This window comes from Leuciscus leuciscus, assembly GCF_965113295.1.
Source record: "Leuciscus leuciscus genome assembly, contig: HAP1_SCAFFOLD_380, whole genome shotgun sequence".
Classification (NCBI taxonomy): Eukaryota; Metazoa; Chordata; class Actinopteri; order Cypriniformes; family Leuciscidae; genus Leuciscus; species Leuciscus leuciscus.
In genome coordinates this window covers 48,514-69,252 of record NW_028118359.1, presented here as the reverse complement: position 1 = coordinate 69,252, position 20,739 = coordinate 48,514, and the positions used below count along the sequence as shown (strand labels likewise).

Sequence of the window (20,739 nt, the reverse complement as noted above, 5' to 3'; positions counted from 1 at the left end):
CTCATCACGAAACTCTACAGTTTCTCCAAACGTGTTTATTATTTTAGGTAGTTATTATCGTTATATTATCGTTATTATTATGAGATGGTTTTTATTCGTTATTTGACACTATAAACCATGCTATAAACACACACTCGAGCTTTTATTTTGGCACTTCCGGTTACCGGCATTTTGAATTTGCATATTAGTTAAATATTTAGTTTCACCCGAAACATTTAGATTCAACATTTAGATTTAAATTTAGATTTAAATTTAGATTTAGATTTAACATTTAGATTTAGATTTAACATTTAGATTTAGATTTAACATTTAGATTTAACATTTAGATTTAGATTTAACATTTAGATTTAGATTTAATATTTAGATTTAACATTTAGATTTAGATTTAACATTTAGATTTAACATTTAGATTTAGATTTAACATTTAGATTTAACATTTAGATTTAGATTTAGATTTAACATTTAGATTTAGATTTAACATTTAGATTTAGCATTTAGGTGTAACATTTAATATTTAGATTTAACTATTTAAAATATCTCTAAGTTGACAAATATTGTTGTAAATGTGGTAAAAAGTGACCGTAAAAAATTCATACCAGTTTTTTAAACATTGTTTGAAGCTAAATGTGACAAAATGTTGCTGTTATTTTCAGCATGAGACACTTTACAAACGGCGCCCCATATCTGACCGGTTCTGACCATAAACTGGTTCTGACATGCCGAGCGCTCATCAGCAAAACCACCCAACATATTATTTAAAAGCTTGGTTTATTAGTTCAATCAGCACCTGCACTTCTTATCTGACCTCCTCAGCAGGCCTAGATTAAATTAGTTTTTCAATTTTTACAGAATGCATTTAAAGACCATGTAAATATTATTTTGTTTTATTAAGCTTTAAGGTCATCTATATGCTAGTGTAGACCTACTTCTATATTTACAGAATGCATTTTTAAAGACATTCAGATTTAAAAATTACATTTTTTATTTATTTTATTAATTAAGGTTTTTATCTATATGCTAAAGTTGACTAACTTTCAGTAGATAGGCTATACACATTAACATTTAGAGCCTTTCTCTTTAAGGAAGATGTAGCAAAAAAATCAGATGGCTGATCTTGTCCGAAGAGGCATATGCTAATTTTTGTCCAATATAATTCCCAAATAGCATTTCATTTTCCATGTGCTTCTTCCAAAAGGAAATACGGGAACCAAAAATGCACTTGTCAAGTAATTTATTTTTAGGCATTAAACAGGGTAAATGTTTTAAACATAAACATTATAGTATTGTAGAACTGTGAATGATGGGCGAGTGCCGGTTTTGTGTGGGTCTGGTCAATGGCGTAAAAGTACCATTTTAAATGGCTTTATAAACTCATTAGCTTGACTTGAACATACCTTAGCATTCCATCGAATATTGATTTTTTTTTTATTCTGCTTGGTGCGGTGCATGACTCTAAAGTGTCTGTTTGTCTCCGAACAGTAATGAAAGGGAAGGCATTCCTGCAAACCTGCTGCAGCTGGTGGATGTGTGTGTGGAGATTCCTCAGAACGGTGTCACCCGCTCCCTCAATGTGCACGTGAGCGCCGCCCTGCTGGTGTGGGAATATACCCGCCAGCATTTAGGACAAAACCCCGCAGCCCCTCGGTGCTGAATTTGCTGAGCAAGTCTTCTGTGTTTTAGCAGAAAACATCTGTCAGTATTTGGGAGATGTTGCATTTTACACCATTTTTCTAAGGAAAAGTTGTGATGCATAAGATGCGTTTTGCATGACAAGACTCCCCAAATTTGATTAGAAATATAGAAAACTGCAAAATATGTCTGTTGTTCCTTTTCCTTCCCTTTGAGTTTTTATTTTTCACTCTGTATTGACAAGTGTTGTTTGATGACTTTGTGTTTTATCTTATATTTTAAGAGAAGTATTTTAATATACATTTGAATTTAGATTAAATAAACCTTTTTTCTCTCTCACAATGACTAAGTTGATATTTAATTCACATTTACACATCATATTTGTTCCCACGCATGTAGCATGGACAAATGCAAAGCAAAAGGTCTCAATTAATCACATCCATAGCCGTTGTAATCCCTTGAGAAACTAAGCATCTGTGTAAATATAGACTGTTTAAATGAGCCACATATTCAAGCGGTCTGTTTTCTCTAGCTGTGTAATTCACAAGTCAAGCGTTTGATTTTTCCATGTTGTCATCGCTGTGGATAAACTGATGAAGGGACCCTGGAGATAGTAAACTGCACTGTCAGGTGCTCACAGGGCAAATGAAGAACCAGAGAGGAGTCAGAAGCAAACTGTCTGCTTTAAGTATAGGCAGGTTATTATATTTTGATAAAATACTGTAATATATTCTTAAATGAGCTTTTTGCATTTTTTTTTAACTAAATGGCCAGGTTGCTTGTGACGCACCTGAGATCGGGATATCAGACTGAGTGTTTTTAAATGGAGTCCTCGGCTGGTGAGTGGTTTGATTCAGATGAGTCTGAGTTTCAGATGCGGACTGCACTGAGGAACTCAACCGTTCTGTCGCCTCGAGCGCGTCTGGTGCTGGAGACTCTGATGGTGCTGATGAGTCTGGCCGCAGTGACGGGTGAGCTTTACACTACGCTTCATTAGTGTGTGTGAATGTCAGAGATGTCGTGTGGACATGAGAAAGTTTTGCATTTGATGTCGAACTATATTTCAGATGAATTATTATGGTATAAGATCAAATGATTTGTGTTAAGTTGTATTAGCTGTAACATGCAAAAACTAATATTTTAGAAGAAAACATTTCTTGTGAATATTGTTTTGACTGGTATCTAAAACAGTGCTAACAAAATCCATAGCCCTAATGACATCATCCTGCAGGATATGACTATTTTTGGTGGGAAACGACAACCCAAACATCTAGTTTACCTCCTCTTTACCTACCTCCAGTTTGTAGTGTGTTGTGGCATTATGTGCTTTTGCCTTTCTCTAAAACATTCTATCCTGTAAGACATTAGTATGATCATTTCAGAATAAAAAATAAATAAAAAAATAAAAAAAAAAAAATATATATATATATATATATATATATATATATATATATATATATATATATAGTTTTAAACACATTTTGGTAACACTTTACAATAAGGTGTTGTTAACATTAATGTATTAACTAACATGAACAAATACAGTAACAAATGTATTGTTAGTTCATCTTTGTTAACATTAGTCAATCAAGACCCAGCTGTTTATTGTTTATGATATTCACAGTGCATTAACTAATGCTAACAAATACAACTTTTGATTTAATAATGTATTAGTAAATGTTGAAATTAACATTAACACATATTAATAAATGCCGTAGACATGCAGCTGTAGATATTACTAGTTCATGTTTACTAATGTTGTTAACTAATATTAACTAATGAAACCTTATTGTAAAGTGTTACCTATATTTGGGGTGATGTCAAGAACAATAGAAATAAAATGCATCAATCAAAACTTACTATGCTGCAAGATTCAGAACTGAAAACGCTTTACTCATTCCAAATAAACTATTGAAACTAAACTGCAAAATCATTGCAGACATCTGTGCTTTTGTGACGTCACACTCATAAACACATTGACACAATATATAACAAATATTGACATTGACATGATTTCTTTTTTTCTGACTATTTTATTTTATTATTTTATAATAGAATTTGTACAACATTAATACAAAAATGTGTTTATTCTGTTGTGCTTTTGTTCCTCCTTTTCAGGAAACTTTCTGGGCATTGTGATTGTGGCAGCCACAAAAACCTTCCACACCGTGACCTCCGTCCTGATCATCAATCTGGCCATTAGCGATTTCTTAGTGGGAATAGGTGTCATGCCGTTTGTGGCAGTTTCCATTATGAACAACGGATGGGTCAACTACAATGTTAGTACATAATGCTTTACATCCAACATTTATAACTTAAAGGTGAAGTGTGTGAGATGTCTGAACCACTAGCGAGACCAAACGGAATCGCAAAAGTAATGACCGTTTCCAAACCATCTGCCATTCGCTGACCAAGCCATTAGTCCCGCCCCCAAACTCAAGCCATTGGTTGAATTAATGTTGCAGGTTTAAGGCCTGTTCATAATAAAAATGATAACGGAGGATAACATTCTTTTTATTATAAGAACCCCACAGTTTTAAATGCTCTGAGCTCTTAGTGATTTCAGTTATACCGTTCCTCTATCGTTATAGTTGTGGTGTGGACTTCACTATTCTCTTATTAGAGTAAAGGGTTAGTTCCCCCAAAAATGAAAATTCTGTCAGTAATTACTCACCCTCATGTTGTTCCAACCCCGTAAGACTTTCGTTCATCTTCGGAACACAAATTAAGATATTTTTGATGAAATCTGAGAGCTGCCTCACTCCTTCATAGGCTTCTTTGTAATTGAAACTTGCCGGCCCAGAAAGTTAGTAAAGACAATGTTTAAAATATTCTAAGTGACTACAGTGGCTCAACCATAAGTTTATCAAGCGACGAGAATACTTTTTGTGCTAAAAAAATAACGACTTTATTCAACTATTAATTTTCTTCTGTGTGGGCCTCTGAGTGAGTTCATGTAGTGTAACAGCGCAGCGCTTCTGGGTTGTACGTCAGAACGTAGGCTCACTATTGGGCGACGCTGGTCATGCGTGTAATGCTGGCCAATAGTGAGCCTACGTTCTGACGTACAACCCAGAAGTGCTGCGCTGTTACACTACGTCAACATCTTGGGAGAGATGGTTGAATAAAGTAGTTATTTTTGGGGGGTTTTGCGCACAAAAAGTATTCTCGTCGCTTGATAAACTTATGGTTGAGACACTGTAGTCACCTGGACTATTTTAAACACTTTTTTTTTTTTTTTACTAACTTTCTGGCCGGCAAGTTTCATTTACAAAGAAGCCTATGGAGGAGTGAGACAGCTCTCAGATTTAGTTTGTGTTCCGAAGATGAACGAAAGTCTTACAGGGTTGGAACAACATGAGGGTGAGTAATTACTGACAGAATTTTCATTTTTGGGTGAACTAATGCCTGTTCACCCAGATAACCGCAACTATAGCGATAACTATATTACACCAATGAATGACAAACGTTCTGTTTATTATAAGCTCTTTAAAGTCAGAAGGGTTCTGATTGGCTGTCAATGTTTTTAACATTCATCAGTAGGAAAAAAAAAAAGTGCAGAGGTACCGAAGTCAGTACTGAATTTTTAAAACTTCAGCATTTTCCTCTTGCATTTTGAGCGCTGTTGAACGGATTCTTAAACCCCTCTGATTGGCCATTGCGTTCATAACATATTTGTCTCTAAATTGGCCATTGTGTTCACACCGCTCAAACTGTGGTTGGCTACCATGATCAACGCTTCAAAAACATGTCGTCTTTGACGCTCTTCATCAAGCGCTGAGTGTTTGAAAACGACATATCAGTGGATCTGTCAATCAGTGGATATATTAGGGATCCGCTGATAGATGCCTGCTTTTAAACGCTCTCGTGTGTATCTATGTAAGCGCTCTATGAAGAGCGTCAAAGATGTCATTGTTGATCATTGTAGCCAATCACACACATATATCTTGAGTGCGTTATCACAATGGCCAATCACAGACATGTATGTTGAGCGCGTCAACACAATGGCCAATCACAGACATATATGTTGAGCGCTCAGCACAGTGACCAATCAGAGGTGTTTAAGAATCTGTTCAACAGCGCTCAAAATGCTAGAGGGAAATGCTGGTATCGTCACAATTTAAAATTTCAAAACTTGGTTCCTAGACTTGGTTCCTAAGTCGATACTTTTTGAAAACTCTACTAGGATGATTGACTCTCTGAAACAAACATAACAATGTTTTGCATAGAACCAGTGTTTATTTTAACATTGATAAAATGACATAGATCACCTTTAAGTTGTTAAAGTTACAAAATAACATTCTGAGTAGGGATGCACTGATATGAAAATTTTGGCGAATACCGATATTTCTTTTTATTTGAAAGCCGATAACCGATATTTTGACCGATAAATCTAAATCCACATTTTTATATTATTGTTGAGAGCCTAATCACAAAAACAAAAGTCTCACCATTAAAGTCATGTCCCAAGCAATTTTATGTAGCCTATATGACAGACTTGTGCTGCACATGCTACACTTAACTGTATTTTCCTTTTTTTAAAAGTGATTCTAATCATATTTCAAGCAATTCAAAACCATCATGGTGAACAGTGTGCATCTATAGTGTCTGAGCTGAAGGAAATAATCCCTTATTTATCGTCTTTAATATATCGTCCATATTTTCTTATCAGGCCGATAACATTAAAAATGAACATATCGGTATCGGCATATATATCGCGCATCCCTAATTTTGAGTGCATTAACAGATGTTTTTGCTCATTTTGAACTCTCTCTTGATCTTCTAGGATCTATGTCTGTATGTCGGCTACACATCCTCAGTCTACTGCACCGCGTCAGTTTTAACACTCGCCGCTATTGCCCTGGACCGTTACTTCTCCATCGTGGACTGCCTGCGGTACGGTTCCCGCTGCACGATATGGAGAACCGGTTCCGTGGTGATATGGATTTGGCTGCAAGCTATGTTGACCAGCTGTCCTCCTCTCCTCGGCTGGAGCAACATCAGTTTCGTGGCTCCCATGTACAGCTGTGCTGTGAACTGGGCCAAAAGCCCAAGCTACACGGTCATTATGGCCTCCTTATCTTTTCTTCTACCGGCTGTAGTCATCCTGTTCTGCTATGTGAAGATTGTCCGCGTGGCACGATACCATGCTCGGAGGATCCACAGTTTGGAAGAACATCTCCAGCGTAACAGAGCCACATCTGTCTTGAATCTCCAACACTCATTCATGGACACCTACACACCATCCAGGCTGATTTACTACGTGAGTGGGAGGTTTGTGACGGATCAGTTGGATGTTCCTGATGAAGTTGCTCCAGATGCACCATCTGAGATGTCTTCCAAGTCAACTGGTGGACGTCTGCACTCTTTCATGGCTCAAATCCATACCAGTAGCCCTCAACATCCCAGTCAACCTCAGCATCATGGAGTTCTGAGGTTATTTCTGGTCATCGCCGCTTTTTTCTTATGCTGGACGCCCTACATCAGCGTAGCTCTGGTGCAGGCCACCGAAACCGCCCTGTCCCGGCCCAGGAGCGTTGTTCCCCCTACTGCTGTCACTTTCTCCTATTGGCTGGTGCTGTTTAATTCAGATATCAACCCGTTGCTGTATGCGCTCCTCAGCAAGCGCTTCCAAGGTGCCTTCCAGAGTTTGAGATGGAAGATCCAGGCCAGGTTGGGATGCGTTGTGGAGAAAGTAGGAGCTGAGAGATCTACAGGTGGAGGTGAGAGTGACCCCACTAACAGATCGACCCACACTTCCACGGCGCACTCCAGAAACGACGGGGAGTCGACGTACTCTTCCGTTTTTGCTCTCAGCTCTCAGTTTCCCAACAGCCTCAGGGAGCAACTGAATAATGTTCTTCCGCTGGCAACTTGTTCTCGTCCTGTTTGTCATGAATGTGGTGGACGGGGTTCGAGGGCGGTGGACCACCTGCAGGTTCCCTCCAAACAGCGTGAGCGGAACAGACTCCCTTATTCTGCTGCTACTAAAAAGAAACAAGCCACATTCTTTTATGGACAGATCACAGTTAGAGTGGAACATATTTGCTGAGTGCATCACATACAGTCCTGCATAATGGAAACAAAGCTGAATGTTATTTGTATTTTGTGGGTGGATGATTATTTCAATGGAATGTTATGGGTTCAATAAAATGTAAGTTCTATGAGGCATTAAAAAGATTAAATAATAATATTGCCATAATGAGGTTGTAAAGAAAATGTAAAGTTTTCCAAAGACAACTGAAAAAAAAAAAAGAAAGAAAAAAAAACATTGATTATTTATTGTGAAAATGTAGCTTTGCCACCACAGGAATAAATTACATTTTAAATATATATTAATATTTAAGAATAATGTGTTTTTAATCAAATAAATGCAGCCTTGGTGAGCATAAGAGACTTATTAAAAAAATCTTAATTGTTCCAAACATTTGACTGCTATTGTATATATTTATATAATGGATTATTTGTAAAATATATATTTTTCAATATTTAAAGCAAAGGTTTTTATTTATTATTTATTTATTTGCTTATGGTTGTAACACGGGCCAGTGTTTTAGAGGGCTTTAAAGCAGAAAAAGTGAAGGTCATATTTTTTTGTTAAAGCACTTACATGAATTATTCAGTACAAAACTGTTTTTATTTGAGATTTTAACTGGTCTAAATCTTCCCTTTGTTTAGGTGGACCTATTTTGTATGTGGATGAACTCGAGGTCATGCGTTGCTGACATGATTTCTGTAAGTTGTGGCTTGTCATGTGAAAGTTACTGGGGTTTACCAGCGTTACGTGTTTGTGACATTTAAGTGAACAAATGAAATACCATTTTTACACAAACAAGGTCAGTAAACAGTTTTGTTATATTAGTCTCACGCTAACTTTCTTTTAATAAGCCATTTTAATGTTTACTGCCTGGTCTGTGTTCTTCCTTATAGGTGCTTTATAATAACTGCATTTTTTATTTATACTGCCAGTTATGTTGATGACTTTTATTTTCCTCTCAATTTCACCATTACCATCTTCACTCTGGTCAAAAAGGCAGATTGGCAATATAAAACAACACATGGATTGGAATATCGATTAGTACAAAAATAAAATTGCATCATGCTCTGTAAACTATGTATAATCTTTGTCTTCTCTGATGCATCAAATTCTGTGCAGAAAATGACAAAATATTAAACGATTTAACATAACTGGCAGCTTTTATCTAATCAAATTTTGACACAAGGTATATTCTATTTATTAAAACATTCCGCAAATTCAATTGATGGATAATTACTGAAACCCACTAAGATGGTCTCTGTGAAATTGGGCATGTTAAAAAAACCATTCATTCTCAGCATAAGCCTGTTTGATATTCATCAGTCTATAGGATTGGTTTGTTTAGAAACAAAACAAACAGAGAAAATATAGATTTACATGATACATGTGAAAACAGACAAAGCGGATCTATTAAATGGATGATTTATTTGTTTTCTTGTCATTTTCCTCAAATGTGATCGTAATGCATTTCAGTGTAAAAATCATTCCTTACAAAGGTTTACAATAATGTCTAGCAATAATTCCAGAGGAATACAATATTATATTTATTGTCATCATAACAATGACAATGGGAGACAGTGCTGATGAGATCCTATTGCAAATCAAAGAAAAGGCAGTGAAGCCATCATGTAGCATTTATTGGCGTTTTCTGCATGCGTTTTCCTGTAGAACTAATTTCCATCCAATGGAACAGTCCATAAGATAAAAACAAAAACAAAAATGCAATGCATTGTTTAAAAAAAAAAAGTGACTGGAGTCTTATGAAGTGCAGGATGTTTTCAGTGTATTTAAAGGTGGTTATCAGTTCCAGTCACCACCTTTTTCAAAGCACATAGTGTAGGTGCACTTTTCAGAAATGGTCATACATTCACTGGATGCACATGCCACCCTTTAACGGTACACATCTTGCTGAAGATTGCCTCTTCGGTTCGCCAATACTGCCCCTGAAGTGTCCTCACAGTGGTTAGCATGTGACTCTGAAAAAAATGTGATGGAATCAAAGTATAGCTTCAGTATAAACAGTCTGGATGCTGTAGTTAACCCCCTAAAAATCTCCATTCACAGTTTAGGAAAGGAAATCCCTTTAGACCTCAGATGCACCCATAGGACGGTAGACCTTTGTTTGTACAAGGAGAGCTGGAAATCTGCAGTCTTCCAGCATCCCAGCAAACCTCAGCACCATGGTATCCTATTCCTGTTTCGCTCTTTCTCCTAAACCCTCCATATCGCTGTTAACCAACATGAGTTCAAAAACACCTTCATTCACAGTTTGGGAAGTGGAGTCCCTCAGATGCAACTGTTGCTAGGTAGAACTTTGTTGTATTAGATGACAGCATATGTTGCAGTTCTTAATGTCTACGTCAATGTTTGGCACGTATGTTCTAATGGGCACTGGTAGTGATTCGTGCCAGTCAGTCTGAGCTCCAAAAAGAGTGTAACCATCTGAAGATCTGCAGGGACTCTTTATTGTGGAGATATTGGTTCATGGGTCTCTTGAGCAGAGGTCTCAAACTACCACTAGCCTGGTAAAATCCACCATTTGGGCCTGTTTTACGACCATACAGTTGAACTATAGAGTTAATGAAGACATATTTCCTAGCATAATGCTCTGCATGTTTAGTGGAGTAATAATGCTTGTATTCTAAACTATTTAAATGTTCTTTTCTGCAATTAGCAGTGTAAGAAAAATCACAAGCTAGCTGTGACATAACAATCAGAAATATTTCGATATAAAAAAAGACTACAAAGCTATCAATCTACATATGATATTCAAAATATTTATATATATATATATCAGACAGGCAAATAAAGTGGTTGGAGTATAGCTGTAGTGCATCAAAAATAGAAACTTCTATCCACTGAAGACTTATTGCCACAACAAGACTGTTCCCTGTGTAAACCACTCCTTTTTGAATCTAGTTTGATGTAGGTGCATGTAACTCAAACTTATTTTCTGTGACGTGCAGTGTTTGCTTGTTTTTATTAAATGGGCTACAGCTGTTCTTTTACATTCAAGTTTTAGGCCTGTAAAAGCCATGTGGATAATAAGAAATGTATAAAATTAAATTGCAATATATAATATACATTAAATTACAACAATATATAAAATAAAAATTAAACATTATTAATTGAAATAAAATAACATGTAAATAGTAAAGGTTTTATTTAAAATATTAAAAAATTAAAGTCTATAAAGGGATTGGTGGGCTCGATTTAAGGATAAACTTGACACTTGATAGCCCAAATTTGGCCTGTAGGTCAGTCGTTTGAGACCCCTGCTCTTGAGTTCCAAGACCCAAGTCATTGTTCCAATACACTTACAGTTGTAAGATGAGCAAAAAAAAAGTTTAAAAAAAGGTTTGGCTTTAGGAAATCGTCTGTTATAATGTGCATGAGGGTAAATGATGGCCTACGGAGTCTCGTTGACTGAGGAATATTAGGGAATGAATGTCCTTCCCAGCATTATCCAGTCACTGGAATAAGAACGGGAGAAGGTTTGTGCGTGTCAGTGAGGAAACGTGGACATGGAGGTCCTGGCCCGTCGGGTCCAGTTGAGTCCTGAGCTGGTTCCGGTCTCAGCCGGTTCAACAGGCTGTTCCCGCTTTCTGAGTTTGGTGCCGAGCTCAATTAAACACTGATCCCAGTCCTCCGGTAACAGCAGCATTAGGAAGCCCAGACAGATGATCAACACGGCGATGAGTCGCACTGTATTGAAGTGGATATCACAGGTGTACAGGTCCACCACTGCAACACCAACAACACACACTTTAGAGCCACCACGGTAAAATGTCTATGAAGTTGCAATGACTGCCCACTTTGCTGAACGTACTGATTTTGCCGAGTTAGACACATTCCTGGGTCAACATATTTTGTTGATCCTGGAACAATATTCTGGTTCAAAAATTTAGTCCAAACCATATCCCTACCCCTAAACCTAACCCTACCCATAAGCTATGCCTAAAATCAGAAGGAAATGCTTGGTGAATAACATTGACGTAGAAGCACCTGACTCTCCTAAACTTGACATACTGTAAACTTGTCCCTCAAATCTGATTGGACTGTTGTTCCAGGATCAACAAAGATGTTGATCCAGGAACATGTTGCACTTGGTGAAATCAGGTTCTGCCACTTTGCTATACTCAGTGGGACAGGGTTCAAAAACAGTTTCACAAAAAACTTTAGAAACAGATATACAATGAACTAAGAGTGTAACTGTATATATCCCTTTAAATCAGTCAGTGGCACAAAATATAGGTTCTCTTACGAGAGGTCTCTCGTACTGCGTAAGATATCTTACGCTAGGGGAAAATCCTTTTTCCGTGAGATATTGAAGCCAAAAATTATCCTTAATTTTGTAATAATGCAAAACGCGTTGCGGCAGCATGCAGACATAGGCGAGGCAGCTCGTGCGCCTATTGGCTGCTCTGCGGCAACTGCAGCAGCCTATCGAGCGAGGCCTGGCGTGACGCCAGACCCAATCAGGGCACTTCGCGCCCGCTGCGTCACGTCCCGCCGAAATGGGCGTGGTCTAGGCCTATAAATACCGCTCGCAGGCAGCTATTATCTGATTTTTCATCCTTCAAGCGAAGCACACGCATCGCTGGAGCTGGAGAAGAAGCCGCGCCGTCTGAGAGAGAGCACCTTCAGCGGGACGAGTCACTGAAGTCGCTGGCCGCGCCGCCTTCCTGCCTTCCTGCTGCGCTTTCCGGCGCTTATATCCTTTCTGATTACACTGTACTCTATTTGTGTGTGTGTGTCGCCGCCGCGACACACATTCTAAAAGAGCTAGCGTCTTTTTAAAGATGCCTTCCTGCGGCTCGTGCAGAGCCACACTCAGCGACGGGGACCGCCACGTGGTTTGCGTTTCCTGCCTGGGTGAGGAACATGCAGTTCTCGCGCTCGCTGACGGCGGCTGCCCTCACTGCGAGCTGATGGCAATGGCGACTCTGAGGACTCGCCTAGCCTTCTTCACCGAGACTGCTCCCCCGCCCGCCGCGGCGTCGCGCCGTAAAAAGCGCCGTGCCCAGCGGGCCCCGGAACCCTCCCTCAGCCGCCAAAGCTCGCCGGTTCGCCCGCTTGCTTCCCCGGCTTCGTCAGCCTCGCTTCCTGACGGACAGCGGCCGCCGTCTGCCGCCGCTTCCGTTGACATCGTGGATGAGGAAGCCCTGCTGGGAGAGGATGATTCCTGCTCTATCCTGGCGTCAGGCAGTGAGGATTGGGCGGGCTCTGAGGACCCCACGCCCCCTGCCCGCACGTCATCAGGCAAGAGAGCGTCCATTGAGACGGAGCTCATGCGAGTATTCAATGCACAGCGAACTCGTTTCGCTGCGGCGCGTCTGTCCCGCTCAAGAAATTTCAGAAGATGCTAGGTCTCATGGCCTCAGCATCGTCAGTGCTCCAGCTGGGCCTGCTCCGCATGCGCCCGCTGCAGTTTTGGCTGAAAGCGCGAGTCCCACGCAGAGCGTGGGCATCCGGTTCGCTTCGCCTCAGGGTCAATCAGAAGTGCGTCACAGCTCTGAAACCTTGGAGAGCGAACGACTGGTACCAATCAGGTGTAAGCCTGGGGACTTCCTCGAGGGTGAAAGTGGTGTCCATGGACGCGTCCACCTCGGGATGGGGAGCGCTGCTCGAGGGCAGACCGTTCTTCGGCCAGTGGTCGGAACGGGAGAAGCTCCTGCACATAAACTGCCTCGAAATGCTGGCAGTAGACAACGCGCTGACGCGTTTTTGTCCCCAAATAAAAGGACGCCACGTCTTGGTCCGTTCGGACAACATGTCTGTGGTGTCCTACATAAATCGCCAGGGCGGCCTCAGGTCCAAGAACCTGTACAGGCTGGCAGAACGCCTCCTGGTATGGGCTCAGTGCAACCTGCGCTCGCTCAGAGCAGCGCACGTGCCAGGGCTCCTGAATATAGGACCGGACAGACTGTCCAGGAACAATGTTCCGGCAGGCGAGTGGTCTCTACACCCACAGACAGTCCAACTGCTGTGGAAGAAATTCGGCAGAGCGGAAGTAGACCTGTTTGCGTCTCAAGAAAACGCTCACTGTCAGGAATTTTTCTCCAAGAGCAGGAGCGCGCTGGCCCATGTGTGGCCCCGCCGCCCGCTCTATGCTTTTCCCCCGTCTCTCTCCTGCCTCAGGTGATAGAATGGATCAGGGAAGAAGGATGCTCAGTACTGCTGGTGGCACCGTTCTGGAAAAACCAACCTTGGTTCCCAGTCGTGATGCAGTTAGCGAGTACTGCCCCGTGGCCAGTACCAGTGAGGAGAGACCTCCTCTCACAGGCCCACGGTTCGATCTGGCATCCTCACCCGGAACTATGGTCCCTTCATGTCTGGGCCATCAACGGGTACATGTTAGACTCCCTAAAGGAGTATTAAACACGATCACGCAGGCTAGAGCTCCGTCTACGAGACGACTCTATTTCTCGAATTGGTCAGTGTTTTCGGGCTGGTGCACAGCCCGTGGTGTGTCACCCACAGACTGTGGTGTGACGGAGGTGCTTTCCTTCCTACAAGAGCTGTTGGATGAGGGCAGGGCCCCCTCCACGCTCAAAGTTTATGTGGCGGCTATAGCAGCGTTCTCAGAAACAACGCTTGGTCAGTCAATAGGAAGGAACGATTTAGTCATCCGCTTCCTTAGAGGGGCTAAGAGACTGAATCCTCCCAGACCTCCCTCAGTCCCCGTATGGGACCTTTCTACGGTTCTGGAAGCCATGAAAGGTGCGCCATTTGAGCCTTTACAGTCAATCGATTTGAAACACCTGTCTTTCAAGACGGTGTTTTTGCTGGCTCTCGCTTCAGTGAAGCGCATAGGGGATCTACACGCGCTCTCTGTGAGCGCGGCGTGCATGGAGTTTGGGCCTAATGACTCAAAAGTTATACTCAAACCTAAGCACGGTTATGTTCCAAAATCCCTCAACACACCGTTTAGGGCGCAGGTTATCTCCCTGTCAGCCCTACCGGTCCCTGATGAGGAAAGAGACGCGAGCCTCCTTTGCCCAGTCAGGGCATTACGAGCTTATGTGTCTCGCTCGTCTGGTTTCAGACAGACGGAGCAGCTCTTTGTTTCGTTTAGCGGACGTTCTAAGGGACTAGCCGCGTCGAAACAGAGCCTATCCAGATGGATAGTTGATGCTATAGCGCTGGCATACGCCTCCAAGGGCATGCAGTGCCCGTTGGGTGTCAGAGCGCACTCCACGAGAGGCATGGCCTCTTCGTGGGCCTGGTCAAGTGGGATTGCCTTGCAAGATATTTGTATGGCGGCAGGCTGGGCCTCCCCGTCTACATTTATAAGGTTTTATAACCTAGAGGTTCCCGCCCTGCAGGCCAGGCTGCTGTCGGTCTAAGTTTACCAGTATTATCTGACCTGATGCGATCAGCTCAGAATGCTGCATCTACTGAGCACAGCTCAATGTTCGACAGTAAAAAGTAACAGCACGAGATGTGCCTGGGCAAACTGTGTAAGACCCACATTCCCCCATCAGTTCAGGCCGCACCCCGCCCTGTCTGTATGATGAAATTCGCGTCTCAGCGACGCTGCCATATGTGGAAGAGTGCGGCTTCGCCCCTCCCTCTTCCCGGACTCCCTGTGAGTTCCCTGAGTGATTGTGCACTATATATACCCCGGGTTTTCGCCCTTGGGTCTTTGGTGTCAGATCTCAGCATGCACGGCGTTTTGCATTGGGTCCCCTAGCGTAAGATATCTTACGCAGTACGAGAGACCTCTCGTAAGAGAACGTACTCGGTTACTAACGTAACCTCGGTTCTCTCTAGAAGAGGGAACGAGTACTGCGTATCTTGCCGTGCATGCACACGCTCTGGTTGCTTCGATGATGAAAAACCAGATAATAGCTGCCTGCGAGCGGTATTTATAGGCCTAGACCACGCCCATTTCGGCGGGACGTGACGCAGCGGGCGCGAAGTGCCCTGATTGGGTCTGGCGTCACGCCAGGCCTCGCTCGATAGGCTGCTGCAGTTGCCGCAGAGCAGCCAATAGGCGCACGAGCTGCCTCGCCTATGTCTGCATGCTGCCGCAACGCGTTTTGCATTATTACAAAATTAAGGATAATTTTTGGCTTCAATATCTCGCGGAAAAAGGATTTTCCCCTAGCGTAAGATATCTTACGCAGTACTCGTTCCCTCTTCTAGAGAGAACCGAGGTTACGTTAGTAACCGAGTACGTTTTCTATAAACAAGTTTGTTTTTATATTTAAAAAAGTTTACTTTGATGAAAATGAACTCACTTGCATTGACAGGGACACTCAGCACAATGCCAAGTGAAATCAGCTTAGGGTATGTAATGGCAATGCCAAAATTCACCAGCATATTGAATGCTGTAGAAGAAGAAAATGATGAACAGTTATGTTATATATCTCTTCTAATTGTTGCACATTACATAAACAATACTCTACTTATAATAATATACTTTTTTCTGTCAGTATTGTATTTACCTAGTAAGAGTCCAGCCACTCCACACATGTAGGCCCAGGGAAGATCAGCTACGGATGTGAAGTACTCAACATGTGTGAAGTACAGTATAACTGGCACAAAGCTCATAAAGACAAAGTTTGCACCGCCGACAATGGTTAGAAACAGAGCCGCCTCTCCAAACTTGGCACTGCCCAAGACGAGCTTGAAAAGCACCTGAGAAAACATAAACAAAAAGACCAGCTCAGATAAGTTAGTTTCGGTTAATTGGTTCATTCAGGTGGTTCATTTCAATGATCATTCAATGCTATTCACATTATACTTGTTTTATTTTAGCTGTAATACATTCACCAGCCACTTTATTAGGTATACCTGATCAACTGATTAACTCAAATATTGAATCAGCCAATCACACAGCAGCAACTCAATGCATTTAGGCATGGAGACATGGGCTCCGTCCAGAAACAGAACAGGGGAATGAAAAGAGTAATTTAACCATCTGAACAGAACCATCAGTTTCTTATTTCAAAGCACCTTTTTAAGCGTATAATAAACCTCTGTTTAGTTAGTTAATTGTACAGTACTTGCAATGCCTTTGCCGTTGAACGAGTGTCCGGATATGCAGTCTCGGGAGAAAGTCTTGATGGTTCTTGCGATGTTAGCCTGTCTCAGTTGTTGTCGAGGTATTACAATACTTGAGCCCTGTTGACGTGGTTGTGTCAACTCCGGGACAAAGATCCCTTGGCATTCCACACGGACAGTAACCAGGAGAAGACGAGAGAGAAGAAGAGGAGAAGAACCGTGTGCAGGTGCACTTTAACTTCTATAGAGGTCACTCCTCCAGGGTGGTCAGTAAGCCAATAGTAACTTAAGCTTTAGAAGGGAACATTTACGACTCTTTGTCTTCAAGGCAAGCATAGTATTTTGCATATGTAACTGGATCGGGTGTTGATGCAGAAACTATTAAAGATTCTTGTAATATTAATATGTTGCATATGTATCATCATATAATATACATGATCATTTAGATCATCAAAATACAAATTCGTAGATACCAAAAAGGGTATATTACATAATGTAAACAAGTTGTCACAGAATAAGAATATGTGAATAATAAAATTGACAAAAATGTCAGAAAGAATCTTATAATTCCAAGATGACGACCATACAAGTAATAATCCTACACAAAATGGGTCTTACTCACTAATAATAGCTTAATGTACCTTAACTGAATAGCTTCGCAGTCATTTGAATGGTTATATGACTTTTTTCGGGTTGAACGGTGTCCGTCTCGCTTCCGCCTTTGAGCGGAAAAAACACCCTTGCAACTTTGGGCCGACGGACCGCGTCAGGAAGTATCGCATGATATCAGGTCTTGCGATGTAACGAATTCTGAATAGCTCTATTTGGAAATAATTAATCATTCTAGAATGATTAGTGTGATTTTGTAGGGGTTTGCATCTGCATAGAAAATAATAAATTGCAAGCATAGGTAAAAAAATGTAACAAAGATGTGAAATAAACTTTGCCTCATATATTCCAGGTAAGTCTAATTAAGGTACATAAATTGAGTAATCAACTGTAAAATAACATGGCATAGTCTTTACATAGCCTGACTTCACAGAGGCCTATACTGCAATATCACTACCACAGATAGGTATGAATGATAAAACAATATGTTCATGGCTTTAATGCATCACATAATATGCGTGTTTATTATGTCAGGTTGTGTGTGTCTTACACCTGTTTTATGAGGACACAGTTTTTGGGGACATCATAAGAACATGTTCCTGATGTTTAACTTGACTAGAGAATCTCAGTGTGTTGTGTTAGTTTGACAGAGTCCTGGTCCATATGGGACACCGTTTTACGGGGACACATGGAATATTAGGAGGATCGATACTGATAACCCACAATTCACAGCTCATTGTGGCTAATACCAATATTGAAAACTATTTGTGCTTGTTAGATTAAATATAATCATTGAAGAAGTTGGTAAAAAATAGTAATCTCTGTTGAAATTGGTTTTCAATAAGTAATACTAAAATTAGTATTTTTTTTTTTTTTTTTTTTTCTTTTTTTTTTTTTTTCAGATGATAACTGAGAATACAGCAGAATAATCAGATGAAACCTGAACAAGATACAGCAACTCTAAAGGTATCTAAGAAGTTAAAGGAGAACTCCGGTCAATTTTAACATTGACATCATTTTTTTTGTAAATTTGGAGTGCTGTCAGTACAGAGAACAACGACAAAAATCGGTATTGCCTACACCGTGTTATCCTGTTTTTAAAATTTGCACCCTGTTGACTTAAATGGGGCAAGTTTTAAACCTGCTTTTAGCCTCTTAACATCCTTGATGTGTCATTACAAGTGCCCAGCCATGTGAGTGATTCCTTTAGACTAGAGTTAACACGGGTGAATCTGACTGCAGTAGATGTGAAAGATATGAATAAAAATGAAGTTAATTCAGCCAGCGCACATACCTGTATTTACTTCCTGTTTTCGGTCGAAGTCCACAGTAGTCGATTGTCGAGTTCACGCGCATAGGTTTAGTATCTATGATCACGCGCGTGAACTCGACAATTGACTACTTTGGAACAATTTTGCTATCTGGGTAACTCCATTTTATAGCTAATGCTGTGAGATTTTATGTTTGTTTGTTTTATCTTAATCATAAAATAACCCCTAGTGCTGCACGAGTAATCATATCGCAATCGCGATGTCAAGCCCACGCAATTATATGACGCAAAATGCTGTGCTTTTTTATGAAATAACGCAGCATCTGTAAATTTTTTACATCCTTTGGCTAGTGTTACATGATCCCGCTCTTATTCATGCAAATGTCTTTAAACCATTCATGGGCGACAAGACAAAAAAGAGCTTGCTGACTGTGAATGTCCTGTGACACACAGAAAGACTCGCGATGATATCGTGCGTGCGCACAAGACAAACCGAGAATACAGTTCTCTTTCGCGCTTGAACGAACAATAACACACACAATTATGCCAAAAATGTCTTTCTGTCGAGTATCTTCATAACAAAGAGCAGTCTTATGATGAACGTATAATGCACCTTTTCTTACTCTCTTACTCTAAATAGGCCTATATGTAATGTATTAGCCTATTTAAGATCTATATCTATGTTTATTTGTAATTTTGAATACATTTTAGAACGAAAGTTATTACTGATTAATGATTTGTTCATAAAAAAGTGTGCGTACAGTGGATGAGACCCAATGTCCAGGAGATATGCATGCTCATTCATAGAAGGTTTCCTATGGCTATGAATGAAAGGGGATGAGTTCTTTTTATGGGCATAATGGAGTGAGAGTTAATTGGGAAATGGAGTGAGAGTTATCTCTTTCCACATTCCTTTTGGTCGTAAATGGATTTTTTGCCATGGTGACCAGAGGCCTGGCTCTGCCTGAATGTCAGTTGCAGTGCAGGGGTAGTTCACAGAACTCTAACACAGTTTATTGGGGGAAGGAGTTTGCTGGATTATTCTTTAAATATAATGAATAATTATGTGTCTGGTCCACACGCAACAAAACTGAGCATCAGAATAAAGAATTTAAGCTAATTTAAGTGACTTTGAAGTTTGCAGGTGGCATGGTGTCTTAGGGGTTGGTCTGAGTATTTCAGAAACTGCTGATCTACTGGGATTTTCATGCACAACCATCTCTAGGGTTTACAGAGAATGGTCTGAAAAAGAGAACTTTGCGACATGTTGCATTATCCTGCTCAAAATAGCCACCAGAAGATGGGTACACTGTGGTCTTGAAGGGATGGACATGGTCAGCAACAATACTCAGATAGGCTGTGGATGGTCAGCAACAATACTCAGACAGGCTGTGGTGTTTAAAGAATGCTCAATTCACCCTTCGCCGGGAGTTTGATTGACGGACGATCTAACCAAATGAAACGGTCTGCGACGCGTCTGCTGGATCCTCCTCAGGATTTAACCGGCAAAACTTTTTTTTTCAGGCGGCTGAGTTCCTTAATTCTAGTAGTGGCCCGCTTGTGACAAAACGAACTCTGGTTGAAGGTAAATACACACAGCTACACCGAGTATGGACCTGACACCAGTACAACTGTTTATAGAAAAAGCCGTTGGCCCAACTGTGCTTGCTATATGCGTGGGGTCTTCGTTCTCAGCTGAATAGTCTATTTTTTTACAGTAATTTCATATCATATCTGTCATATCACAGCAGATAGTTAATAGACAGTGACCGAATCCACATTACTGTGAAATTACAGTAAAACAATTAAAACAGTATTTTACTGTAAAAACAACAGTTAAATATTGTGAAAGTCTGGAAATATTTTACAGTGCAATCATAACGCAGAATCCGCCGTTTTGTCCGACAAAGCAGTCAGAAGAGTTAGTAGATTAACGTTAGTGGACTTGAACTTGAAAAATTGTGTGTTCATCTGATGTTCTTTCATGTTTATTTGATGCTGTAAATTAACTACTAGGAAGAGATGATCAGTTCATAAGCCGCTTGAACTGAGGCACTACAGCGATCTGTCACGACACATTAAAGAGCCACAAAACGGTATTTATTGTTTAAATGTCTTTAAAAAAAGTATTTATCGTCAGGTTATCAAAAGTAACCTGCTCTGTCTTGTCTTTCGACTTGTC

At 40.7% G+C, this 20,739-nt stretch overlaps 2 protein-coding genes across 6 annotated transcripts in view; one reads left to right on the top strand and one right to left on the bottom strand.

Moving 5' to 3' along the window:
- The first annotated feature begins 1,344 nt into the window (after positions 1 to 1,344).
- Positions 1,345 to 8,565, top strand: LOC309491591 (5-hydroxytryptamine receptor 1D-like). Its single transcript, XM_082190654.1, has 3 exons — positions 1,345 to 2,600; positions 3,748 to 3,908; positions 6,416 to 8,565. Exons 1-3 carry the CDS (start codon positions 2,453 to 2,455, stop codon positions 7,679 to 7,681), a joined length of 1,575 nt encoding a protein of 524 aa, XP_082046780.1. The 5' UTR covers positions 1,345 to 2,452; the 3' UTR covers positions 7,682 to 8,565.
- Positions 8,566 to 10,632: 2,067 nt separating this feature from the next.
- Positions 10,633 to 20,739, bottom strand: part of LOC309491594 (solute carrier family 35 member F3-like) — a 45,154-nt gene continuing 35,047 nt past the window's right edge. For all 5 annotated transcript variants that reach the window (XM_082190658.1, XM_082190657.1, XM_082190660.1 and 2 more), the window contains 3 exons: positions 16,120 to 16,312; positions 15,913 to 16,002; positions 10,633 to 11,410 (listed from right to left, as the gene is read on the bottom strand). In XM_082190658.1, the coding sequence (XP_082046784.1) occupies positions 11,172 to 11,410; positions 15,913 to 16,002; positions 16,120 to 16,312 (522 nt within the window). In that variant the 3' untranslated portion in view covers positions 10,633 to 11,171. The remainder of the gene's footprint in view (positions 11,411 to 15,912; positions 16,003 to 16,119; positions 16,313 to 20,739) is intronic.